This window comes from Coregonus lavaretus (assembly GCF_964263955.1).
Source record: "Coregonus lavaretus genome assembly, contig: HAP1_SCAFFOLD_368, whole genome shotgun sequence".
Classification (NCBI taxonomy): Eukaryota; Metazoa; Chordata; class Actinopteri; order Salmoniformes; family Salmonidae; genus Coregonus; species Coregonus lavaretus.
The window spans coordinates 29,549-57,427 of record NW_028164956.1 but is presented as its reverse complement, the minus strand read 5'-3'; the positions used below and the strand labels follow the sequence as shown (position 1 = coordinate 57,427).

At 45.4% G+C, this 27,879-nt stretch overlaps 1 protein-coding gene and 1 long non-coding RNA gene across 2 annotated transcripts; both read right to left on the bottom strand.

Annotated features, from left to right (window-relative positions):
• Positions 1-328: 328 nt before the first annotated feature.
• Positions 329-13,182, bottom strand: LOC311116416 (2-hydroxyacyl-CoA lyase 1-like; the record flags this gene model as incomplete). Its single annotated transcript, XM_084191506.1, has 10 exons — positions 329-454; positions 2,235-2,340; positions 2,688-2,823; positions 3,623-3,735; positions 4,035-4,129; positions 4,306-4,383; positions 4,572-4,644; positions 4,803-4,878; positions 12,174-12,261; positions 13,168-13,182. The coding sequence occupies 10 exons, from the start codon at positions 13,180-13,182 to the stop codon at positions 329-331; spliced, it is 906 nt and encodes a 301-aa protein (XP_084047632.1).
• Positions 13,183-19,593: 6,411 nt separating this feature from the next.
• Positions 19,594-26,573, bottom strand: LOC311116418. The gene is made up of 3 exons (XR_014611410.1): positions 26,492-26,573; positions 21,913-21,995; positions 19,594-19,626 (listed from the first exon to the last, which is right to left on the bottom strand). It is a non-coding gene; the product is annotated as an uncharacterized lncRNA (long non-coding RNA).
• Positions 26,574-27,879: the final 1,306 nt, after the last annotated feature.

Sequence of the window (27,879 nt, the reverse complement as noted above, 5' to 3'; positions counted from 1 at the left end):
TGAAAAATGACTGTGTTGTTCTTGGGTACTGACTCACAAAAGTAAGAATAAACAGATTGGATATCATCATCAGTGGAGGAAAAATAAGAATGCCCCACATTGCCCTCATTTAGCAGACGCTCTTATCCAGAGCGACTTACAGTTAGTGCATACGTTATAAAAAAATGTCATACCCCCCGTGGGAATCGAACCCACAACCCTGGCGTTGCAAACACCATGCTCTACGAACTGAGCCGGCCATTCCCTCCACTACCCTAGGCGACGCTGGTCCAATTGTGCGCCGCCCCATGGGTCTCCCGGTCGCGGCCGGCTACGACAGAGCCTGGATTCAAACCAGGATCTCCAGTCCCCCAGGACTGTGTTGTGTTACCTGCTTGACAATAGTATTGATGTCCCCCAGGAGAGCAGCAGCAGGTTGCACGTTGTTCCCCATCTCCTCAGCACACAGATCAACCTTGACATTGACCTTGACATAAATAACGTATGTGGAACGTTACTACAACATACCAGCAACGACACGACAGGAAGAGCGCCGTGCGTGACACATGTAACAGCAGCTGGAGGAGTGGCCAAACCTCAAGCTAAACACAACAGAAATAACCAGGCAGCACCACATAATGCTAAGGCTGACACACACACGTTCCCTTTTATAAACCGGGTGACTCGAGCCCTGAATGCTGATTGGCTGAAAGCTGTGGTATATCTGACCGTATAACATGGGTCACGTTGAGGGAGGAGGTCAGAGACCTGGCCGTGTGGTGCCAGGATAACAACCTCTCCCTCAACGTGACCAAGACAAAGGTGATGATTGTGGACTACAGGAAAAAAAAGAGGACTGAGCACGCCCCCATTCTCATCGACGGGGCTGTAGTGGAACAGGTTGAGAGCTTCAAGTTCCTTGGTGTCCACATCACCAACGAACTATCATGGTCCAAACACACCAAGACAGTCGTGAAGAGGGCACGACAAAGCCTATTCCCCCTCAGGAGATTGAAAAGATTTGGCATGGGTCCTCAGATCCTCAAAAAATTATACAGCTGCACCATCGAGAGCATCCTGACTGGTTGCATCACTGCCTGGTATGGCAACTGCTTGGCCTCCGACCGCAAGGCACTACAGAGGGTAGTGCGTACGGCCCAGTACATCACTGGGGCCAAGTTTCCTGCCATCCAGGACCTCTATACCAGGCGGTGTCAGAGGAAGGCCCTCAAAATTGTCAAAGACTCCAGCCACCCTAGTCATAGACTGTTCTCTCTGCTACCGCACGGCAAGCGGTACCGGAGTGCCAAGTCTAGGTCCAAAAGACTTCTCAACAGCTTCTACCCCCAAGCCTTAAGACTCCTGAACAGCTAATCATGGCTACCCGGACTATTTGCACTGCCCCCCCACCCCATCCTTTTACGCTGCTGCTACTCTGTTAATTATTTATGCATAGTCACTTTAACTCTACCCACATGTACATATTACTTCAACTACCTCAACTAGCCGGTGCCCCCGCACATTGACTCTGCACCGGTACCCCCCTGTATATATAGCCTCCCTACTCTTCTTTTATTTTACTTCTGCTCTTTTTTTCTCAACACTTTTTTTGTTGTTGTTTTATTTTTACTTTTTTGTTAAAAATAAATGCACTGTTGGTTAAGGGCTGTAAGTAAGCATTTCACTGTAATGTCTGCACCTGTTGTATTTCGGCGCATGTGGCCAATAAAATTTGATTTGATTTGATTTGAAATGTATTTTGACTGTTCGAATTACGTTGGTAACCAGTTTATAATAGCAATAAGGCACCTCTGGGGTTTGTGGTATAGGGCCAATATACCACGGCTAAGGGCTGTATCGAGGCACTCCGCGTTGCATCGTGCTTAAGAACAGCCCCTAGACGTGGTATATTGGCCATATACCACACCCCCTCGGGCCTTATTGCTTAAATATAGATGTACTGTACAGCACTAAGACAGCCATGACATTATTTGGAGAGACCACAAAGACTTATAGAGAAGCTATATAATTGATAGACTAAATCCAATAGACTGAGTCAAATACCTTTATACCTGGTTACAATGAAATGTAGTTCACTATGAAATGACCTGTGACTAGGGTTGCAAAATTACAGTTACTTTCCCAAAATTCCCAGAAATCCCTGTTGGAAGATTCCAGAAATCAGAACGGAATAAGAAGAAAATCCGAAAAAAAGAAGGAAAAAAAAGAAACCCTACTGGTGACCTTTGACCTAGCTGGATGACCTTTACTTGGGTGTCAAACCTGGGGGGAAGGCCAAAGTGCAGGATCCAGTTGAGTCTGGCACCAAGTAGGACCACAACATCAGACTGGAGCAGAGCTCTGCAGTCCCCACCAAGACCATAGAACCAGGAGGATAGGAAGAGGAGGAGGAGGAGGAAGAGAGGAGGAGGAGGATAGGAAGAGAGGAGGAGGAGGATAGGAAGAGAGGAGGAGGAGAGCAGGGACAAAACAAAATGTAATGAAAAGAGGCTAGTTATAGGAGTAGTGTAGTTGTTTGATTGACACCAGTTTACATTGACATGACCTGGCCAGGAGAGACTAGTTATAGATAGGGATTTCAGGAGTTTCGTGGTCCGTTCAAATGGTCAGGGAAATTATTGGTCCTACTTATACAGTCAATGGTCTGTACATGAATATGATGCCAGCTGAGAGAAGGAGAGGCTGACCTGGAGCGGGCAGCAGCAACACAGTTGGGGTGATCGTCAGGCAGCACCCCTTTACCCATGGGGGTGGGCAGGAAGGGCAGGTCACACCCCTCCACCAGCTCCTTCAGAGCCCCCTCTGCTCTTCCATGGGCTGCACCTGCAGAGGGACACAGACAGAGGGCACTGCCACACGGATTTCAACAGACTGGCCTTCACAACTGGGATGCATTCAGCTGAGCAAAACATTGTGCAACGTTCAGATAGAAATATAGCATGTAGAACGAACGTGCCTCTCGGACAGGTAGAATGAGAAATCATGTCAACAACATTTGTCGACTGAACGTGGCCCTATTTTTGACTGAACCGTGGTACATTTACATTTTAGTCATTTAGCTGACGCTCTTATCCAGAGCGACTTACATGAGCAATTAGGGTTAAGTGCCTTACTCAAGGGCACATCAACATATTTTTCACCTAGTCGGCTCGGGGATTAGAACCAGCGACCTTTCGGTTACTGGCACAACGCTCTTAACCACTAAGCTACTTGCCGCCCCGGCTGTGGTACAGTGCTATATGTGTTACAGTGCGTCTCACCTGGCTATTGATCTCTCCTGGACAGACGCACGTAACATAACTGGAAGTAGCGTCTGTCAACAGACTGGGATGTGACAACTTTGTTCCGGTACGCTGATTTTTCACCACTAATCATTTGGACAAATCACGATTTCGCAGGTACTCGCATCTTTTCAATTTCAGAAGGGGAGGGGACATTTGGCCCATAAACTTGCCTGAAACTTGCAGAGAGTTTCCGTTTAGGGGGGTGGAAACTTCGCAAGTGGCGTTAGTATCTTTCTCTTAACATCTCCCCAGACCTTAACCAAGTATCTGACGCAATTATGCAACATTTTAGTTCTGTTTCCCCCAGATGATCTGGCTATTAAAAAAGCAATGCCTACATTTGCCAATGATGAGTAAAGGCCGTTTGGCTCCTTTCAGGACCGCCAGTGCTTCTGTGATCGCCATATGGTCAGCCATACTCACAGGAGGAGGTGGACTACAGGGCACCTCTCTGACAAAGGAAATAATAAATAATAGGTCAAACATTAAACATGTTACCTAGCAACTGTATTGCATATGTAAATACATCATGAAGGTCTATCGAGGCTTATTGCTATTCTCTGATGAGAATATTTTGATATAGTGCTATATTTTCTAAGTAATTTAATTTCTGGTTCACTTCAGACGTTAAAAGGTATAACAAAATAAAATAAAAATGACTACGGTGATGTGAATTCAGAGGTATACATATTCAACAGTAACGCATTAGTATACATTTTAAATGGATGAAAGACAGTGATGGCCACTAACCTGGCTCTGCTCCTGTCCAATTTAGCATTGACCATGTCCCCAGATATGTCTACGTATACAGCACCTGGACGTCCATACATGCTAGTGCGTGCTGCCTTAGACAGACCAAACACCCTTCCATTCAGATCAATTAAGGCTGTGCTGTGCTCTTATGAAGCAGTTAAGGTACCTTGCTAAGCTGGAAAATTAGAGGTCAGAAAACAGACAATTGCAGGTGATACCAAATGATATGAAGAGGACTACACAGAGGGAGTCAGAGTAGACTGTATACCTTCTCTACCACTGAGGAGATCATATCCAGACTGCTAGACCTAGCAGAGAACTTACTGTACAATCTGCATGCCTCCACCTGACAGAGAAAGAGGACCACAAATAACAAATGATTTCCTCTTTCAGCAATTAAACTGCTAGGGCCAGTTTCCCAGACAGAGATTCTCTATTGAGTTTGCTTTTTAGGTCATGACTAGGCTTAATCTGTGTCCCGGGATACCATCCCCTAATGTTCAATAGTCAGAAATGTCATGGTTGAATCGGTACCTGTGGAAACTCTTGAAACGCCCCAGTGGTCTCTTGGTTTTGATCAGAGGAGCCTCCAATAACAATCACAGGCCTACAGAGAGAGAGGTATCACACAATGACATCAACTGACAAGCTGAGATAGTTTGGAGTCCTCAGATCATTTTTTGCAGTGTGCGGATAGCATCCCTTCTTTTGAAAGGCCACTGAACATGAGTAGTAGGGTCTTCTGTTTGTGGAGTTCTAGCATACCAGCAGTTCATGTTAGCATTGGCCATTGCACCAAGTGAATGGATGAGTCCCGGTCCAGACACAACCAGACATGCACCTGGACTGGAGAGGAACAGACAGACAGAGGGAAAGACAGGAAGACAGGCAGACAGACACACAAAGGGTCAGACAGACAGGCAGACATAATTAGCAATGCAAAAAAGCTATGAAACTGACCCTCACACACTACACGCTCCTGTAGTCTATGTAAGGGTAGTTAATATCACATGATTTGGGGAGAGCTGGTTTAGTAATAAAAAGGTGGCTTAGGGCTTGTTCATTGCGCATTCCCACATACTTGATTCCTGAGGCTTGAGCTGCCATAGCTACTTCAATGACTGGAACACCAACTATTCCAAACATATATTCTACATTCTGTAGAGAGATACATGTAGATACAGTATATTTACATTTTTTAAAACATTTTTAGTCATTTAGCAGACGCTCTTATCCAGAGCGACTTACAGTTAGTGAGTGCATACATTTTCATTCTGAATTGTATATGAATTGTTACAATGTAGTTTAGATTTTCTTTGCATTGACACACACATTGGCATGCATCAACAAGGGTGTTAACACAGAGCTGCCAACTCTCACGCTTTCGCCGTGTGACACACGTTTTTGCCTGTTTTCACACGCACTCACGCCACACATCCAATTTCTCAAGCAAAAAAAATCGGCAGAGACTCGTTCGTTCCTTTTTTCAAACTCCCCGACGGTAGATGGCGCTGATGAGCGCCAATGAACCATATGTGCTGCACCCCGAAGTTAGCGACAGAAGAAGAGATACCATTGCCGTGAAAGTCAACATAAGATGAGCAGGTCACTACCTTTTTTTTTTTTTTGTCATTTAGCAGACGCTCTTATCCAGAGCGACTTACAGGAGCAATTAGGGTTAAGTGCCTTGCTCAAGGGCACATCGACAGATTTTTCACCTAGTCGGCTCGGGGATTAGAACCAGCAACCTTTCGGTTACTGGCACAACGCTCTTACCCACTAAGCTACCTGCCGCCCTGAAGAAGTCTGATAAGAAGCTGAGCTGAGACTAGGTATGTAACAATGAAATGTCGTCCAATTGAATACTCACTCTCTTAAACTTTAAATCTTGAAATAAATTATTTGTTTGTGCGTGTGAACATGATTTAGTGTGGTGAATGTAAACTCAGCTGATTTCGAACAGGTAAGATGTATTCCAAAGAATTTAACATAAATACAGGAAATGTGTGCAATAGAAGTAGGTATGTTTTTGTAACTGAGAGTAGAGTTATTAAACCAACATGACCATTTTAATTGTTTAAGGTTTCAAAGATGTCCCGTAAGAGACCTTTGCCAGGACAAAAGCGAAACCTTTTATTTTATTTAAAGAACCAGCCAAGTGAGAAAAGACAGACAAACACACTGACAGAACAGCCAGAACGATTGATAGAAACGACAGGACAACAGACAGAGGAGCAACACAAAGGACAGAGAGAGCAGGAGACAGGACAGACTGACAAACAAGCAGAGGAGCAACAGACAGGACAGATTGACGCACATGCAGAGGAGCAACAGACAGGACAAATAGAACAACCAACAGGGCAGATGGAAGAAGACACAGAGGGACAGAAAGAAGAGACCCCCCCAATCCAACAGCAGGGCCAGAAGAGTCGTGCTCTGGCTGGAGCAGCAACATATAGATCCATTTTCAAAAATGAGTGGACCTCTTCATGGCCATTTATTACCAGAGGGAGCCTCAACATGCACTACTGGTGTGCAGTCTGCCGTATTGAAAACTCATGTTGCCACCAGGGTGTGACAGATGTAGTGCGCCATATAAAAAGCAAAAGGCCACCAAGATAAGCAACGAGCTCTCCTGTCCACAGCCACAATATCCCAATATGCAATGGCCGTTCCATCTGTTGGGGGTATGTCTGCACAAGAGGTTAAGGTATGATATGTGTAATGATTCTGTCAAGGTTCAATCAAGAGTTTTGTGTTCTAGTTGATCACGGTAAAGTCATGGTTGATAGTTTTGACTAATTTGTGGTTTGTATTTCAGTGTAGTACAGTCCAGTTTTCTTAATTTGAGATCTTAGTTGCTGAATGTGTTTTTTACCTGTGCCCTATTATCGCAGGCGTCTATTTTAAATAAACTATGGTATTTTGGGAGGATTAATAATTTTTTATTTCTTACAGACAAGAAGGGCTGAGGTCAAAATGACAGCTGGGTTGGTAGTTCACAACGTCCCCCTAGCCTTTGCGGACCACCTGGGGCCTCTCCTAAAATAATGTTTCGGAGATTCGAAGACAGCGCAGGAGTACAGGTGTGCCAGGACTAAGTCATCCTGCATTACCAATGAAGCACTCGCACCATATTTCACACAGGAGCTTGTGAAGGAGATGAAAAAAGCCCCGTATACCCTTGTTACGGATGGGTCGAATGACACTGGTATTTCACAAACTATTTGAGATTTTTCTCATCTGCAAAACATGTGCTTTGTGTATTTTTAAACATCTAATAACATGAACATCTGTATGATTCTAACTTGTCATTATAGGAGTGGAAAAGATGAACCCGCTTACTGTCCGGGTCTTCATGGGCAGCAAAGTTGTCCACCAGTTCTTAAATATGTGCACAACAAGTGGGAGGAGATGTGGGCCAGCAAGTGAGATCTTCACCAAAATTAACTCCACCATAGAGGAGCATGGCATCCCTTGGGAGAACTGCATTGGTCTCTCAGTTTACAATGCAGCTGTGAACATTGGACCACGTAATTCCATTGCCTCTAGGGTGCTCCAGAAGCATTCCAACACCTATATTCATGGTTGTCCTTGTCATGTGGCACATAACACCGCCAAAGCTGCAGGAGTGGGATTTTTTAAAGATTTTTTAAAGTGAGTTAAGGCCTGATTTATCTTTACATGTAACTTTTTATTTGTATCCTAATTACATGCATTGACTGAATGCGTTACGATTGATTTATGCATTGCAGGTGTCCGGTTTTGATTTGGAGGATATGGTAGTGGACATCGGTTACTGGTTCAAGGGTAGCACAAATCGGAAAGGATACCTGTCAGGTATGCATGTTTGATACTATTAAGTGTAATACTGAAATGCTGAGCTGTAGAAAATATATGATATGGATTTAATGTCTAAAACAGAGTTTTGTGAGCTCCATGAAGCGGAGTACATGGAGGTCCTCCTGCATATCTCGGTCCGTTGGCTAAGCCTTGAACGTTGTGTGACCAGGATCCTGAGGCTGTATGAACCTCTGGCCAGCTACTACAAATCTGCTAGTATGGTCATCAATTTTCAATTTCATTATGCAGCAACTACATGGATTGTTAGTCACATACTTGTATTAATGACAACCTCTTGTTTTGTGTTATTTATTGATTGATTCAAGATGAAAATCAGGCCAGGTTCAAGAGACTTGTGCAGACATTCACTGTCCCCATGACAGAAGTGTACCTGCTGTTCTTCCAAGCCACCGTACCAACTTTCACTTCTTTCAACTTGCTGCTTCAGAGAGAGCAGTCATCAATATTTTTGTTACATGATGAGGTGGGATTGGATTTTGCAGTTTTTTTCCATTCTGTGTTTCTTGCTGATATCTGCAGGGGTCCTCTAAAACAGGTTTCACCTACTATTTTTGTAAATGTCTGTTATAGATGGTGAAATTCGTACGCAAGCTATGTTCCAAGTTTATGGTTCCAGCAGCTCTGCAGTGCCATGAGGAGCCTTGTGAAATTGCCTTTGAAGAAAAGGCAAACCATTTACCAGGTTAGTATTTGACTATTATTATGATCAAACACTGTGATATGTGATATTTAGCCTTGTACATTATACCGATATGCTGTATTGGGTTCACAACCAGGGCTAAAATTAACAGATTACTCGACGAGGGTGACATCACACCACAGCAGGTGGATTCATTCCATGAAGCTGTGTTGTGTTTCCTGACAAGTGCTGTGGACTATGCACTTAAGAAGCTGCCACTGGAAGAGCCACTGATCAAGCACGCACAATTTGTAGATGTACGGCAGAGGGCTGAAAGTGACATCGAAGATGTCCTGTACTTTGTTGAAAGGTTCGTTTTTTTTCTCTAATTATTGTCTTTCATCTTAGCTAAAATACCCTGTGTTTTATGATGAGGTGTGTTCACTCCTAAACTGCACATGAGATATTCTTATGTGGCTTCTCCTCAAAGATGTGTATGAACTGCTGCTGGTTGATGACTATATACCTAAAACGTAACAACTTGTAACTCTACTTTCATAAATAGGTTTCCCCATCTCCTCCCATACCATTGGCCAGAGGAGCATGACCTTCTGGGTGAGGAGTTTCTAAATTATCAGACCATGCCAATGATATCCCTGCAGGACTAAACTGAAATGGAAAGCTTCTGGGCTGAAATGGCAACCCGGAAGCATAATGTAATTTTTTTTTCCTTTTTTGTCTTTTCTTTTGGCAGGTGTGGCTTGGCTACATCTGTTGCTTAAAATTGTTGCATGCATATATGTGTCATGCATGTTTCAAATTATGCATGTTTTTATCTGAACTTTGTTAATGGATCAACCTACAGTATATTCACAGTATTAATCAATAAAAAATCAAGGTATGTTTTTCCATTGTGTTTTGGTGCATTTTCCATAGGTGACAGGAGCCAAAGAATTCGAGAGGCTTGCTGCCGTCGCCAAGCTTGTCCTGGTGTTGCCCCATGCAAACGCAGATGCTGAGAGGGTGTTTTCAGTTGTGGGACTGAACAAAACCAAGAGAAGAAACAGCCTAGCATTGGATGGCACCCTGTCCTCAATAATGACCATAAAGATGGCCAATCTGGAGCCCTGCTTCAAATGGGAGCCCCCCTCCGATATCATCAAGGCCTCCAACAAGGCCACAGGCCAGTATAACCATGCCGACAGATCATAGACAAGAGGCCCATTTGAGATGAGCCAGGTCTGCGCAGAATCGATTACCAGCGATCACCGCCCAATGCATGCTGGTTAGATTTGTGTCCGACTTGATCCCGACTTTCTCTGACGTCATGCACACGCGGGCAACGATAACCTCATGAGATCAAGGCAGCCGCAGTTCTGAGATGCAGGCAGTGCAATTGCTTTTCACCGACTGCAGGACCCAGGCGGACCCAGGACAAAAACTCACTATGTTAACATATGCTATTCCACATAAACATCTAAATGTTTTTCTACAACAATATTAATAGTTAGCTATACCAGTGCAATGACCTATGGCACACTTTCACAACTCGTAGTGCTACATTCTCACTGCCAAGGACATGATCAGCGACTAATATATTCTTAGCAACACGGTTACACAGTATAACACTGTTTTATATAAATTGCACACACTTCACCTGAGCTTTTAGTGCCTCTGCAATGAGCTGAGCCCCAGTCACATCTTCCATTATTATTGTCGAGAAATCTGTTCAAAGTGCAAACGCGGTTAGCAATGCTTTCTTGGACTTGTTGTTCAGTAGCTTATAAATCGTGTTTAGATCTCTTGCAAATCATTAGTTTTTGTCTGCTTTCCAGCATGCATTACATGAGTAGCTTTTTCTTCTTCAGTGGGGTTTATAGACAGTTGGCATCCAACGTTATGGTGCATTACTGCCCCCTATTGTACAGAAGTGTGGACATGAGCCGTGCAATAGCAGTCATGAATATTTAATAAACTAGTAGCATTTTTCTTTTTTTATTGCAAGAAATACATAATAAGCCCTCATTATGTGTTTATAACTGCACTTAACTTAACACTTAACTCAATTAAGTCATTATGAGTGTATGACAGTATGAACCCCAGGGTTGTGGGTTCGATACCCACGGGGGGGCAGTATGAAAAAAAAATATATATATATATAAAAAAAGAATAAAAATAAAATAAACAAATAAAAGAATGTATGCACTCACTAACTGTAAGTCGCTCTGGATAAGAGCTTCTGCTAAATGACTAAAATGTAAAATGTAAATACTCCTGAGTGGCGCAGTGGTCACAACGCCAGGGTTGTGGGTTCGATTCCCACTGGGGGCCAGTATAAAAAAATATATATATATCTATGTATTCACTAACTGTAAGTCGCTCTGGATAAGAGCGTCTGCTAAATGACGTAAATGTAAATGACTTGAGTGTATGCATTATAGATATAGGCTTTTTTTTTTTTTTTTTTTTTTTTTTTTGTCATTTAGCAGACGCTCTTATCCAGAGCGACTTACAGTTAGTGAATAAATATATATATGTATATATTTTTTTTTACTGGCCCCCCGTGGGAAACGAACCCACTCCCCTGGCGTTGCAAACGCCATGCTCTATCAACTGAGCTACATCCCTGCCGGCCATTCCCTCCCCTACCCTGGACGATGCTGGGCCAATTGTGCGCCGCCCATGAGTCTCCCGGTCGCGGCCGGCTGCGACAGAGCCTGGATTCATAGAAAGTGTTACAAATGTTCTCCTGTCATCTTATAGGAGATCCATTCATGGATTTAGTTATGGCTTGAGAATGTGACTGGTCTACGGAGTTCTCCTTTATGTCTGTCTTTGTATGTGACAACAACTTTTCTGTATTATGTGTATTTCCACAATCAATAATCATAAACGGTACTTCACTATGAATACTTTTGACTATGTGATTTGAAGTACTTTACCGTTATCTTGCACATACATGAAGACTACTATAGACAGAAATCAATGCAGTAATGTTTTATTAAATAAAGGCTCTGATTAAAATATAATATTAATAAAATCAGGCATTTGGCTAATTCTTCTTCCCTGAAGCTCCTCTGAATGGTTTGGAGATGGCTCTGGAGAGAGCGTGTAACACCCTGACTATGAGTGGGCGTTTACGGGACTGGGACTCCTGGGGAGCAGGGGCCGGTGTGGTTGTCAGGTCCTCCTTGGGAGGGGAAGTGGATGGAACCTCTGGAACCTCACACTCAGCATCTGTCATAAGAACATTTCATAATCAGAAAATGAATGTGTGTGTTTGTGTCTGTCCGTCTGCCTGCCTGTCCGTCTGCCTGCCTGTCCGTCTGCCTGCCTGCCTGTCTGTCTGTCTGCCTGCCCGTCCGTCTGCCTGTCCGTCTGTCTGCCTGTCTGTCTGTCTGCCTGTCTGCCTGCCTGTCCGTCTGCCTGCCTGTCCGTCTGCCTGTCTGTCTGTCTGTCTGTCTGTCTGTCTGTCTGTCTGTCTGTCTGTCTGCCTGTCCGTCTGCCTGCCTGCCTGCCTGCCTGTCTGTCTGTCTGCCTGCCTGTCCGTCTGCCTGTCTGTCCGTCGGTCTGCCTGTATCTGTTGTCACTGTTTTAACAAGCTTGTCATAGGGTGATACATCAATATGACATTATCGATGCTTATCACTTACCCTGTGAAATATGAGTCTCTCTGAGACGTTTGGTAGGCAGTGCATCCTGTTTAGGGTGGCTCTTCGGTTCCCCTTTTGTCTTGAACAGCTGTTGACAAAACACATCAGGACAACTGAGCCTGTGTAAAATACAGAGTGTGCATCCCAAAATGCACCCTATTCGCTACGTAAGGCACTACTTTTGAAAAGGGCCCATAGAGCGCTGGTAAAAAGTAGTGCACTATATAGGGAATAGGGTGCCATTTGGGACATAGCCATTGACTCTCTCCCATGTGTATTAGGATTGCATTACAGCGTCCTCACTCAACCTCCTAAAGACAATGACAACAGTTTTGTTCTAATGCTGAGAGACAATAGGGGTGTAGTGAATCTGTAGGGTAAAATTCAGCCCTGCCTTACAGATGTAATCTCAAAACACAGAGCACCCTACCTTAATCATGATCTTTGGAAACTTATGCATTTTCGGTAGGAAACGCCACTTCCTGTTCTTCTTAGTCTCTTCCCCTCTGGCAGAGGGAAGGCGGGCCATGCCGTCAGCCTTTACATCAGCCGGGCTAAGGCTCCTGGCAGGGAATTCCTCAGTAGCATTAAGGTCAGCTACAACACCATGAGTGATGTCACTTGTGGCATTGCTGGTGTCTGAGTGAGAAGAGCACGCTAGTGTGACCGACCTGTGTACAATAACTGGGAGAAGAGGACGCAGCCATTGAAGTCAGTCACTGCATCCCAAATGGCATTCTCTTCACTTTATAGTGCACTACTTTTGACCAGGACCCATAGGGTCTGGTCAAAAGTAGTGCACTAAATATGGAAGAAGGTGCCATTTTGGACACAACCAGTGAATTTTACATCATAAAACGCAATGTATTGAGCATCATGTTACAATTAAGTCCTATGCAGATGAAAAGAGGTACTTTCACTTACCATCCTCCATTGTAGACTTGGACACATAAGTCAGGCTGTCCATCACCACGTCTGTCATCAACTTGATGACCTGATCCAAAACCATTTCAGCTGATGGTGGCAAAGGCCTTCCCATACACTGCCCCAGGAGTCTCCTAACAGAAGTCTGGGCAAAGTTGTAAATGAGCTCTGAGGCATCGTCCTTTGACAGCTTCCTCAGGGCTGGTTTAGGCAGCGCTGGTTGAGAGAGGCTTCTGTGGCCAACCATGGATTGAAGCTGACGGTTTATGGTTATCTCCTGAATGAGACCATGGACCTTTGCGATCAGGTTGCCAGATGCACCTTGAAGGGCTTCAACTGACAGGAGCCTATCCAGATGTTCTTCTGCTGAAGTCATCTCTGGGTCGTCCGTCTTCAATGTGTCCATTATAGTTTTCACTATGATATTGGTGTCAGATATGTTTATTTCTTGTTGGCTCACAAGCATTGACCGTGAACCTGTCTCGTCCATTGCGATAGAGGTATGGGATTCTGTCCTTGTGATCTCATCGGCAGCGCTCATGTCAGGCAACTGGTCAAGGCTCTCCAGTACAGAGTCTAACATGTTAGTGGCTATCAGACACTCCTCACTTGCAATCTGCCCAACAGATGAACTCTCAGAGTTGGCCACTCTACACTTGATCACATTTAGGATCAAGCTGAGCGTCTTCTTTGCAGTTTTGCTAAAGCCTTCTTGGCTGACTGCCACTGTTACGTCTTTTAGAGCCACAAGAGGTTTGCAACTTTCACTCAATCCACTGCCGTGGAGAGGAGAGGCTCTCTTCAAACTGTTGTTGCTCACAACTGACATACTCCTGGTGGGCAGAGTGACATCCTCACTGCATGTGTCAATTACATGGTGGTCTGTTGAAGAGCCACTCGAAGACAGAAGGGTTTTAGACCTTTTAGCCAAACAGACTTTTGACAAAGGCTTCTCACTTCTCACAGACGGAGGGCGGCTCCTGTCCTCAACAAGAGCAGTGTCAGCGGACTTAGAACGTCTGAGTGTCTCCACAGGGGTGGAGTCCAGCACATATTTGGCTGTGGTGACTGACACTGGTGGAAAAGAGAAAAAGATGTTCAGTCTATCCTTTACTCTGTGGTACATGGTTTGAGCAGCATCCAATAAGTTGTCAAAGACAACTCTGGGTTTGAGCTGGAACTCCAGCTTTTTCTCTCCTAGTGGGAAGGAGTCTGCGTCGTCCACAGTGTACTGGGATACACTTTCAAGGTCTTGCATGATAATATTTACTATATCTTCGGCTGTAGAAACCGCATGGTGTGAGAAGGTGGTGCTAGGCATGCTCTGTAGCAAAGAATGGCTGGCTTTGCTAGCAGCTCTGAGAATGGTCTCATTCACAATGTGTTTGGCCTTAGCTCGGAACTCAGCACTGTGAAAGCTCTGGATAGAAATGTTAGAGGTTCTGCTGGCTGCACTAAGAGATCGCGTGAGTGTGGCAATCTCGGCTGACGTCACATCACTCGAAATGGGGAGGTCCTCCAATTTCGAAATTATCGAGTCCAACTTCTGGTTGAAGTCGAAGGATGAATTTGACGTGCTCTCCCCAACGGAAGCGGAGCAGTTTTCCTTTGAAGTGTCCACCCTCAGCACCGAGATCACCTGTTTGATTACCCCTTTAGTGCAGGTGTCGAGGGTGAGCTGGTAGGCTGAGGCTGAGGACTTAGAAGGGGTCTTACTGTCTGTCTTCTGTACAGGAGACACTGCCAAAGTGGCCTCAGTTACAGGAGATTCCTGCACAGTGGCCTCAGTTACAAGTAGTCCAGTTGCAGAAAGCTCGATTTGCACAGGAGTATTTTTTCCCTCAGTGAGATGGTGGGAGGTGAACAGCTTCCTTAGTTTGTCCAGGGTTTTGGTATAAATCTTCTGGGAACCTGAACTCACTTCCACCCAGAACATTTTGCGACCTGATTTCGTACGCTTGGAGGCCTTATTGACCTCATATACCTCAAGCAGGTCGGAAATAATTCCACCAAAGAGATCAGAGGATGCCTCCTCAATATTCTCTGAGGAAACATGGACAGATAGGATTTCCGACAGTTTCCCACAAGTGTCGGTTTTATCCAGCGCAGCAGTATATGTCACAGCTGCATCCTGAATGACCTGAGTGATGCATTGCTCAGCTTTGACAATATACTCCTCCACTGGTTGACCATGGAGGATGTCAACTTTATCAGCAGGGAGCTCCTTCTGAATACTCACATTCTCCTCTGATGGGCATGGGTTGTTGAAGATAATGCTCTCAGTGACCATCTTAGAGGAGGCGAGAGATGAGTCGAGAAGCAGAGATCTGTATATTGTCGAGGTGGACATCTCTGGGTGCTTTATCACAGCAGCCACCTCCAAAATGGCCGACGGGCCCCGGAGGATGTCAGAGATATCCATGTCCTCAATGGTCTCTACCAGAGACGATAGTAGGTCTCTGGCTGCCAGGTTGGTAGGTCTCTGGTTCTCGAGCTCTGTTTTGATTGCTTGACAGGCAGTTACCAGAGCAACAACAGAGCGAGAACACAACTGCTTCAAGGTGGAGTCAGAAAAAGATGATGACAGATCTGTCATGGACATGGTGGAGAGTTGACTCTCAGAGACAAACGGGCTGAGTTTGACAGACACCTGTCTGACCAAGTCCCCAGCAAGAGCTCTCATATCTATTGCTCCACTAGCTGAGTTGTGGGAGCAGGCACTCTGTGGCCTTGACGGGTTCCTGTTATCCAAAAATCCTGTTATCCAAAAAACCTCAAGTACAAGATCCACAACATCGGATGACACTTCTATCATTCTGTTGTCGGACAGAAATGTACTTGGATGAATGGTGCCTGCATTCACAGTCCAGTCGCAAATGGAGTTGTTGGACTGACTCTGGACTAGTGGAACTAGACAGGTTTCACTTGGACCTTGGCCAAAGAGCTCTGCCATTTTGAGCAGAACTGATCTTAAGACCTTCGACTTGGAAATGTTCAGCAGTGGGTCGTTGTTGGACAGTCTGGTGGATGGTCTGCTAGCCGATCTGTGAACCACTAGGCTTTGTATTTCTGCCGAAATGGCAGTTAGAAAATAGGTCAAGGGGCTGGTCGCTCTCCCCTCATTTCCTCCGTTGGTTTTAGCCTTGATGATGCTATCTATGATGATGACTATGACCTGTCCAGCCAGAGGACCCAAGATGGCCTCAAGCTCCCTCTCTAACTCAAGGGGAGACTTGTGGCCGAGCGCAATATGCTCTATGGCATGGGAATACATCTTAGAAGTCGCCATGCTTAGCATCTCTTGGGCAAACTGTTGACTTGCTGAGATACTTCCAGTCAGCAGAACTAGAGTTCCCTGACTGACACTTCGCATTAGCTCAGCCCATCTGGAGTTGAGAAGGTTTATAACCAACTCGACAATACCCATCATAAACTTGCCGTCCGTTGACATTTTGCTAGGTCTGTATTTCTCCTGTCTACTCCGTTTGGGCGGCGGTACGATGTCGCCCTGCGACTGGCCGCTCTGGACCATGTCGAAGACAGAGTCCTCAGAGATGCCAAACACAGATCTCAGTGGTGCTGAGTGTGGTCTGTGTCTCATCTCTCTATCGCCACCCTCAGGTGAGGAGACATATCGCTCATTGTCCTCACTCAGCAAAGAGGTCAAACACCTGCAGAATGCACAATAGAAATTAATAATACATGGTAACAAAATAAAAAAATATGATCCAAGAATTTGGGACACAAACTCAACCTTGTTATTGTTATTCAAAGGAAGCATTGTGAACCATCTCAAACCACACTCAGTCCAAACATTAACATTTAGAGTAAACTTTTTAGAGTGGTTGTGTAGTATCTAAGTAGTATTTCTCACTAAGTGGATCTGGAATGGATATTTGTACCTATAACAGGAAAGACCTGCAAAAAGAGGAGGGGATAGAGCTAGGTATCTGTGAGAGGAGGGGATAGGGCTAGGTACCTGTGAGAGGAGAGGATAGGGCTAGGTACCTGTGAGAGGAGGGGATAGGGCTAGGTACCTGTGAGAGGCATGGATAGGGCTAGGTACCTGTGAGAGGAGGGGATAGGGGTAGGTACCTGTGAGAGGCATGGATAGGGCTAGGTACCTGTGAGAGGAGGGGAGAGGGGTAGGTACCTGTGAGAGGCATGGATAGGGCTAGGTACCTGTGAGAGGAGGGGAGAGGGGTAGGTACCTGTGAGAGGAGGGGATAGGGCTAGGTACCTGTGAGAGGAGGGGAAAGGCGTGGGAGTGCGTGTGCTGCAGGCGGTTCTGGCGCTGGTGCACCTGCTGGGTCCTCCACTACAGCTGAATCTGACGCTGCGGCCAAGAGAGGTCACCTCTCCTGCCTCATTACTTCCTGATCCAGAAGAGCTTGGCGAATCAGAGAGCTCTATCTGCATGGTGAGGTCAAGGGCGGGAACAACCACAGTGGATGTAGACTCCATCACCCATGCTACAATATCCATGCACTTGGCACTAAACTCATGTCTGCTCATCTGCAATGTTAAAAGACCATCCAGAGTTAGTTTGTTAAAGGGGCTGCACTGATATAAAACGTAGAACCATTTACTCAAGCTAGTCAATTAAAGCAGTGGTTCAGGATTAAAGGTCCTGCAGGATTTCCACAAATGAATGTTTGGTCCATTTTACCAACATTAACTACTTTAGAGGTGACTATAACTCACCCCGGCACGCATATTCTCACTCAGCAGATTCCAATGGCTGAAAAGTAAATAAATGCAAGTACACAATGAACTACATGACATTACCTCTATTATCTTAGACTACGTTATGGATGGACATGACCTCTATTATTTTAGATTACGTTATGGATGGACATTACCTCTATTATTTTAGATTACGTTATGGATGGACATTACCTCTATTATTTTAGATTACGTTATGGATGGACATTACCTCTATTATCTTAGATTACGTTATGGATGGACATTACCTCTATTATCTTAGACTACGTTATGGATGGACATTACCTCTATTATTTTAGATTACGTTATGGATGGACATTACCTCTATTATTTTAGATTACGTTATGGATGGACATTACCTCTATTATCTTTGATTACGTTATGGATGGACATTACCTCTATTATCTTAGACTACGTTAAGGATGGACCTCTATGGAACTAGGCCACACCCAGACATCCCTGATTGGTTATTTGGTCCGTTGAGTCCTTTGTATTGGCCCGAGACTATGGGAGACTCTCAATCTCCTCACCTCCTTCTCAAAACCCATTGGATGAGAAGGTCAGAAGGGCGGGACCTCTGGCTTTCTCATCCAATGGGTTTTGAGAAGAGAGGACACGAGGAGTATGCAATTGAGATAGGGAACATATCTAGGGGATGCATGGGGAAGCCAAAGAGCAACTTACTCGTCCTTCATGTCCTGCACAAAGGTGTGTAGGTCTGGGTAGCTTCTCTTTCCCCTGCTGACGGTGAGACTGGTCTGGGAAGTTTCATCCTTGTGGGTCACGGTAGTGAAGGTCACCACTGCAGCCTGATGGCGACAACAGAAAGCAGAGTTAGGCTGGAATTCAATTTTGCGTCATTAAAACACAAAATATCTCAATGAAATGTCATCCATGTAATAGAAAAATACATCATACCTCCTGTGACTGAGATGGGATGGCAACAGCCTCGTCCAACTCACTCTCTCCTTCAACCTCCTGTGACTGAGATGGGATGGCAACAGCCTCGTCCAACTCACTCTCTCCTTCAACCTCCTGTGACTGAGATGGGATGGCAACAGCCTCGTCCAAATCACTCTCTCCTTCAACCTCCTGCGACTGAGATGGGATGGCAACAGCCTCGTCCAACTCACTCTCTCCTTCAACCTCCTGCGACTGAGATGGGATGGCAACAGCCTCGTCCAACTCACTCTCTCCTTCAACCTCCTGCGACTGAGATGGGATGGCAACAGCCTCGTCCAACTCACTCTCTCCTTCAACCTCCTGCGACTGAGATGGGATGGCAACAGCCTCGTCCAAATCACTCTCTCCTTCAACCTCCTGCGACCGAGATGGGATGGCAACAGCCTTGTCCAACTCACTCTCTCCTTCAACCTCCTGCGACCGAGATGGGATGGCAACAGCCTCGTCCAACTCACTCTCTCCCTCAACCTCCTGCGACTGAGATGGGATGGCAACAGCCTCGTCCAACTCACTCTCTCCTTCAACCTCCTGCGACTGAGATGGGATGGCAACAGCCTCGTCCAACTCACTCTCTCCTTCAACCTCCTGCGACTGAGATGGGATGGCAACAGCCTCGTCCATCTCACTCTCTCCTTCAACCTCCTGCGACTCAGATGGGATGGCAACAGCCTCGTCCAACTCACTCTCTCCTTCAACCTCCTGCGACTGAGATGGGATGGCAACAGCCTCGTCCAACTCACTCTCTTCTTCAACCTCCTGTGACTGAGTTGGGGTATCTGTGTCTAGAACAGCCTCGTCCAACTTGGTCAGTCTCTCAGCCTCTCTGTGATCTTTATGGGATCTAGATAGAGAAAAGGAATATCTCTTAGGTCACTGCTATAATGTGAGTGTGAGGATGTGTAATTATAGAATTAGAATCACAGAATTAGAATGAATCATTCTAGAATTAGAATAGAATCACTCAAATTCTATGGCTCCAATACTCTTGAGATGACTCGGCCTATCCAGAGCCAAATATTTAGAGAATTCTGCCAACTTTTAAAAGGACTCCATGTTAGCGCCTTGGAGCCTTTCATTTATCCTTTCATTATAAGTAAATTCTAATTATAGATGTTCAGTTACATAGCATTGTTTAAAATGTCAACATTGCCCATGGGGAGCCAGCTGTCATATGGATATCTACTGTGTCATGTAATGTATACATAAACTCAGCAAAAAAAGAAAACGTCCCTTTTTCAGGATCTTTCAAAGATAATTCGTAAAAATCCAAATATCTTCACAGATCTTCATTGTAAAGGGTTTAAACACTGTTTCCCATGCTAGTCCCCTGTAGCTCAGTTGGTAGAGCATGGCGCTTGCAACGCCAGGGTTGTGGGTTTGTTTCCCACGGGGGGCCAGTATGAAAATGTATGCACTCACTAACTGTAAGTCGCTCTGGATAAGAGTGTCTGCTAAATGACTAAAATGTAAAATGTTGTTCAATGAACGGTCATTAAGACACTAACAGCTTACAGACGGTAGTTATGAAAACTTAGGACCCTAAAGAGGCCTTTCTACTGACTCTGAAAAACACCAAAAGAAAAATGCCCAGGGTCCCTGCTCATCTGCGTGAACGTGCCTTAGGCATGCTGCAAGGAGGCATGAGGACTGCAGATGTGGCCAGGGCAATAAATTGCAATGTCCGTACTGTGAGACGCCTAAGACAGAGCTACAGGGAGACAGGACGGACAGCTGATCATCCTCGCAGTGGCAGACCACGTGTAACAACATCGGCACAGGATCGGAACATCCTGCGGGACAGGTACAGGATGGAAACAACAACTGCCCGAGTTACACCAGGAACGCACAATCCCTCCATCAGTGCTCAGACTGTCCGTAATAGGCTGAGAGAGGCTGGACTGAGGGCTTGTAGGCCTGTTGTAAGGCAAGTCCTCACCAGACATCACCGGCAACACCGTCGCCTATGGGCACAAACACACCGTCGCTGGACCAGACAGGACTGGCAAAAAAGTGCTCTTCACTGACGAGTCGCGGTTTTGTCTCACCAGGGGTGATGGTCGGATTCGTGTTTATCGTCGAAGGAATGAGCGATACACCAAGGCCTGTACTCTGGAGCGGGATCGATTTGGAGGTGGATGGTCCGTCATGGTCTTGGGCGGTGTGTCACAGCATCATCGGACTACGCTTGTTGTCATTGCAGGAAATTTCAACGCTGTGCGTTACAGGGAAGACATCCTCCTCCCTCATGTGGTACCCTTCCTGCAGGCTCATCCTGACATGACCCTCCAGCATGACAATGCCACCAGCCATACTGCTCGTTCTGTGCGTGATTTCCTGCAAGACAGGAATGTCAGTGTTCTGCCATGAAGAGCCTGGATCTGTTGGATCGGAGGGTGAGGGCTAGGATTTAGCCATTCCCCCCAGAAATGTCTGGGAACTTGCAGGTGCCTTGGTGGACGAGGGGGTAACATCTCAGTTTATGTCTCAGTTGTTGAATCTTGTTATGTTCATACAAATATTTACATTACATTTTTACATTTTAGTCATTTAGCAGACGCTCTTATCCAGAGCGACTTACAGTTAGTGAGTGCATACATTCTTTTATTTGTTTATTTTATTTTTATTCTTTTTTTATATATATATATATATTTTTTTCATACTGCCCCCCCGTGGGTATCGAACCCACAACCCTGGCGTTGCAAACGCCATGCTCTACCAACTGAGCTACATCCCTGCCGGCCATTCCCTCCCCTACCCTGGACGACGCTGTGCCAATTGTGCGCCGCCCCATGGGTCTCCCGGTCGCGGCCGGCTACGACAGAGCCTGGATTCGAACCAGGATCTCTAGTGGCACAGCTAGCACTGCGATGCAGTGCCTTAGAACACTGCGCCACTCGGGAGATGCGTTATTTACACGTTAAGTTTGCTGAAAATAAACGCAGTTGACAGTGAGAGGACGTTTCTTTTTTTGCTGAGTTTATATCTCAATGTCCCAACTCTCTAAATACATGGCTCTGGGCCTACCTCTCCATAGGCGGTGACCTTTGACCTACTACTGAATCTGTATCTGTAGGCCTATGTGATCCTGTAACCAGTCACAAATGTGTCATTAGTGTAAATCACTTACCTGACTTCCTTCATAACATCAGCTTCATTGATGGGGTCATCCAGGTCTATGAGGGTGAGGTCATTTCCATTGACCTCTGACCTCTGAAAGACAGCACAAAGTCATGTTTAGATGTCACCTACTGTGTCGCCTTTTGCCGTGTTCAAAACAACTGGGAAATCTCTGACTTCCGACTTCAGTGCGTTCAAGACAACTGGGAAATAGGAAAAAAAAACAAGCTCCGACTGGGAAAAATCGTTTTGAACAGTCATCCAACTCGGAATTCCAAGTCGGAAGCAGCGCGGCTTGGCGGGTCATGTTTTGGAGGACGCCTGACTCAACCTTCACCTCTCCCGAGCCCGCTGGGGAGTTGCAGCGATGAGACAAGATCGTAACAAGATCGTAACTACCAATTGGATATCACGAAAAATTGGGGAGAAAAAGGGGATAAAATTACCACCACAAAATGTAAAAAGGAATTCCAAGTCGGAAACTCTGGCATCTTTCTAGAGCTCCGACTTTCCGACCTGAAGATCACGGACGTCATGATTTGACCTAGTTATTTTTTTCGAGTTCCCAGTTGCCTTGAGAGCACCATTAACCCAACTCTCATTGTCACATCATAATGCATCATATTCAGAGAAATAGAATCACCAGAACATCATATCAGGTGTGCAGTTCAGTTTACCAGTCAAATTGCCAAGGTCAGAGGCTCTATCCTTTCTAGTGATTCTATTTCTATGGTCACATAATAATGCATCATATCTATGCTTGTGTCCGAAATAGCACCCTAGTTCCAATATAGTGCACTTCTTTTGGCTGGAGCCCTATAGAGTCCCACAGTATGAGTCATAATACCCATAAAACCTAGTGGTCTGGCAGCCTCTGGAACTGCCGTTCTGCAGCCAACAAGGCAGAGTTAATCTCAGCCTATGCTACCCTCCAGTCCCTCGACTTCTTGGCGCTGACGGAAACATGGATTACCACAGAAAACACTGCTACTCCTACTGCTCTTTCCTCGTCTAACCATGTGTTCTCGCATACCCCGAGAGCATCTGGTCGGCGCGGCGGTGGCACAGGAATCCTCATCTCTCCAAAGTGGACATTCTCTCTTTTTCCCCTGACCCATCTGTCTATCTCCTCATTTGAATTCCATGCTGTCACATCACTAGCCCATTCAAGCTTAACATCCTTGTCATTTATCGCCCTCCAGGTTCCCTTGGAGAGTTCATCAATGAGCTTGACGCCTTGATAAGTTCCTTTCCTGAGGATGGCTCACCCCTCACAGTTCTGGGTGACTTTAACCTCCCTACGTCTCTGCCTTTGACTCATTTCTCTCTGCCTCCTTCTTTCCACTCCTTTCCTCTTTTGACCTCACCCTCTCACCGTCCCCCCCTACTCACAAGGCAGGCAATACGCTTGACCTCATCTTTACTAGATGCTGTTCTTCTACTAATCTCACTGCAACTCCCCTCCAAGTCTCCGACCACTACTTTGTATCCTTTTCTCTCTCGCTCTCCTCCAACACTACTCACTCTGCCCCTACTCAGATGGTAATGTGCCATCACAACCTTCGCTCTCTCTCTCCCGCTACTCTCTCCTCTTCCATCCTATCATCTCTTCCCTCTGCTAAATCATTCTCCCTCCGATCTCCTGATTCTGCCTCCTCAACCCTCCTCTCCTCCCTTTCTGCATCTTTTGACTCTCTATGTCCCCTATCCTCCCGGCCGGCTCGGTCCTCCCCTCCTGCTCCGTGGCTTGACGACTCATTGCGAGCTCACAGAAGAGGGCTCCGGGCAGCCGAGCGGAAATGGAGGAAAACTAGACTCCCTGCGGACCTGTCATCTTTTCACTCCCTCCTCTCTACATTATCTTCCTCTGTTTCCGCTGCTAAAGCCACTTTCTACCACTCTAAATTTCAAGCCTATGCCTCTAACCCTAGGAAGCTCTTTGCCACCTTCTCCTCCCTGCTGAATCCTCCTCCCCCACCCTCCTCCCTCTCTGTGGATGACTTCGTCAACCATTTTGAAAAGAAGGTTGACGACATCCGATCCTCATTTATTAAGTGAAATGACACCGCTGGTCCTGCTCACACTGCCCTACCCTATGCTTTGACTTTTTTCTCCCCTCTCTCTCCAGATGAAATCTTGCGACTTGTGACGGCCGGCCGCCCAACAACCTGCCTGCTTGACCCTATCCCGTCCTCTCTTCTCCAGACCATTTCCGGAGACCTTCTCCCTTACCTCACCTCACCTCACCTCCCACATCAACTCATCCTTGACCGCTGGCCATGTCCCTTCCGTCTTCAAGAGAGCGAGAGTTGCACCCCTCCTCAAAAAACCTACACTCGATCCCTCCGATGTCAACAACTACAGACAAGTAAGTATCCCTTCTTTCTTTTCTCTCCAAATCTCTTGAGCGTGCCGTCTCTAGCCAACTCTCCTGCTATCACTCTCAGAATGACCTTCTTGATCCAAACCAGTCAGGTTTCAAGACTGGTCATTCAACTGAGACTGCTCTTCTCTGTGTCATGGAGGCTCTCCGCACTGCTAAAGCTAACTCTCTCTCCTCTGCTCTTATCCTTCTAGACCTATCCGCTGCCTTTGATACTGTGAACCATCAGATCCTCCTCTCCACCCTCTCCGAGTTGGGCATCTCCGGCGCTGCTCACTCTTGGATTGCGTCCTACCTGACAGGTCGCTCCTACCAGGTAGCGTGGCGAGAATCTGTCTCCGCACCATGTGCTCTCACCACTGGTGTCCCCCAGGGCTCAGTTCTAGGCCCTCTCCTATTCTCTCTATACACCAAGTCACTTGGCTCTGTCATATCCTCACATGGTCTCTCCTATCATTGCTACGCAGACGACACACAATTAATTTTCTCCTTTCCCCCTTCTGATAACCAGGTGGCGAATCGCATCTCTGCATGTCTGGCAGACATATCAGTGTGGATGTCGGATCACCACCTCAAGCTGAACCTCTGCAAGACGGAGCTGCTCTTCATCCCTGGGAAGGACTGCCCGTTCCATGATCTCGCCATCACGGTTGACAACTCCATTGTGTCCTCCTCCCAGAGTGCAAAGAGCCTTGGCGTGACCCTGGACAACACCCTGTCATTCTCTGCTAACATCAAAACGGTGACCCGATCCTGCAGGTTCATGCTCTACAACATTTGCAGAGTACGACCCTACCTTACACAGAAAGCGGCACAGTTCCTAATCCAGGCACTTGTCATCTCCCGTCTGGATTACTGCAACTCGCTGTTGGCTGGGCTCCCTGCCTGTGCCATTAAACCCCTACAACTTATCCAGAACGCCGCAGCCCGTCTGGTGTTCGACCTTCCCAAGTTCTCTCATGTCACCCCGCTCAGTTGAGGCTCGCATCTACTACAAGACCATGGTGCTTGCCTACGGAGCTGTGAGGGGAACGGCACCTCCTTACCTTCAGGCTCTGGCACCCCAATGGTGGAACAAGCTCCCCCACGACGCCAGGACAGCGGAGTCACTGACCACCTTCCGGAGACACTTGAAACCCTACCTCTTTAAGGAATACCTGGAATAGTATGAAGTAATCCTTCTACCCCCCCCCCCCCCATAAAAAAAAAAGAAGAAAAATAAGTGGTTGTCCCACTGGCTATCATAAGTTGAATACACCAATTGTTGAATGCACCATTGTAAGTCGCTCTGGATAAGAGCGTCTGCTAAATGATATAAATGTAAAATGTAAATATACTGATAAAAGTCAACTTGTCCGAGAGAGATTTACATGGTTACAAAAACGTCACGCCAGGGTAAGCCTACACGAAATACAGCCCTTATTTTATGTGTTTCTAAAATCGGCTATGGGAAAAATGAATGGTGGAAAAACGATTGGAACCATGTCCCTGTTTGACCGCTAGGTTTTTTGGGTATTATCACACCTCCACTGTGGGACTCTATAGAGGGGTTGGTTGTTAAGCAACAAAACTGGCATGCAACTATGGGGCAAAATAGACAGGGTTTGACTTAGACTGTTGACAACATGTAAACTATATTTAGTCTCTAAATGTTTAATGCAAACATAAATACATTTGAACAATGAACTCGTCTCAAATACATTGTTACAGTTGTTGTTGGTTAGCTAGGTAGCGAATTTGAGTCATTGCATAGACATGATATCAGTCAAAACACCTCAAAACAAGACATGGTATCAATAACACCATACAACAAGCTGAAACATGCCACAGAGCTACGATTCCCCACATGGCAGCTTGTTGTTAGCTGAGGTTCAGAATCATAACAAGATACACGACTTCGGGCCATCGATGCGCGGGCATCGTTTTCGTGACGTCAGCCAACCCTTCTATGGCTCCTGGTCAAAAGTAGTACACTAGCCTACATAGGGAATAGGGTGCCATTTTGGACGAAATTATGAAGGTGCTGTCATAACCTTTGACCCCCATTTGACCCTACTGTACCTTTAGCCAACTCTCATGACTCCCCGGCCATAGACTTTCTAGTTTGATATTACAGCATGAATAGCACATTATTTCATTTGTTAAACAATATTTAATCCACAGTAATTAATATAATTGAAGATTTAAAAATAAATAACATGCCTACCTTGAACTCTTTATTCTCCATCTCCTTGCAAAATCAGCACATTTCCTTGCCAAAATGAACGCGCATCCAGAGCGAAAACAAACGCAATCCTCCAGCACTAGGGAGGTTTAGACTGAACTGCTCCAGCGGTTTTTCATCAGTTTCAACGTTTATCAGTGATGACGTAACAATGACCTGTACAGATTTGACGCACTTTCGATCTCGTGCTGATGCAACACTCTGTGTTGTTGAAAGCTCATGTATGGAAATCCTGCGAGTTGTAAACAAATTTAGGCTATAGTTGCCCTTAAAACTGTAATGTTGAGGACGCCATGAAAAATAAAATACATAACCCACACCGTTAGGCCAAGGTACATGCAATATTCATCACTTTGCCAATAGACTTCTTGTTCCTTGTTGTATGTAGCCTTTCTTTTGGGATTAGCACCACTGTCACCTAGAAATTGATACTGCGGTTGTCACATAAAACAGATAACCCATAGTTCATTATTAAATAACATAACTCATTTCTTTATTTTATTACTCATAAAATATACAGCAATCTTCAGATACTGAAAGAATTCATGGGAGTTTCGATTCAGTCACTATTTCATATGTACATGCTAGTTTCATCCTTTTAAAGAAAAAAAGGACACGAAAAAACCTGTGAACCTCCTGATCCTGATTTGACGAACATAGCATATGTATTGTACATATTTCCAGTTAAAATTATTTTAAAAAAGAGACAAAAACGGGGGTTTGAACAAGCAATCACATAAAAGGTTTGAGTGGTTTCATTTTTTTGAAGAAGTTAAGCAAGCAAAACCTGTCAAAATACATTGATTATAAGACCAAGACAAATAATATATATATATTTTTTTCAACAGAAGAAAATCTAAATGCTGCTGTCCTACCATTGGTTTACAGTGTTTCTCCTCTCCAAGGGAGGCATGTTTTCCCCCTCGTATGCCTCGGAATAGTATCAGTGCTTTTCACAAACGTTGTATTACTTAGTGTGCATCATTGTTTTCGCTCATACAGCTGCCCCTACTCTCCTAACCTCCCCTCAGTAACTAAAGAAGGCACAAAATGATGACATAAATATCACAAGAAAGAATACATGAATTAATAATTTACTTTCTAAAATATTTTCTAGAGGGCAAAGGACAGGTAGGTTTAATAACGCAAATGTAAAAAGTCCTGTCGCTCACATACAAATGCAAAATCTAAATGGCACCCTATTCTTTATAGAGTACACTACTTTTGACCAGAACCCTATGGCCCTGGTCAAAAGTAGTGTACTATAAAGGGAATAGGGTGCCATTGGGGATGGAAATTCTTTGAAATTACTCATGAGAGCAAATACTACGATTTTTTGGTTCCCACAGAGGGTCAGGAGCTTAAGACAT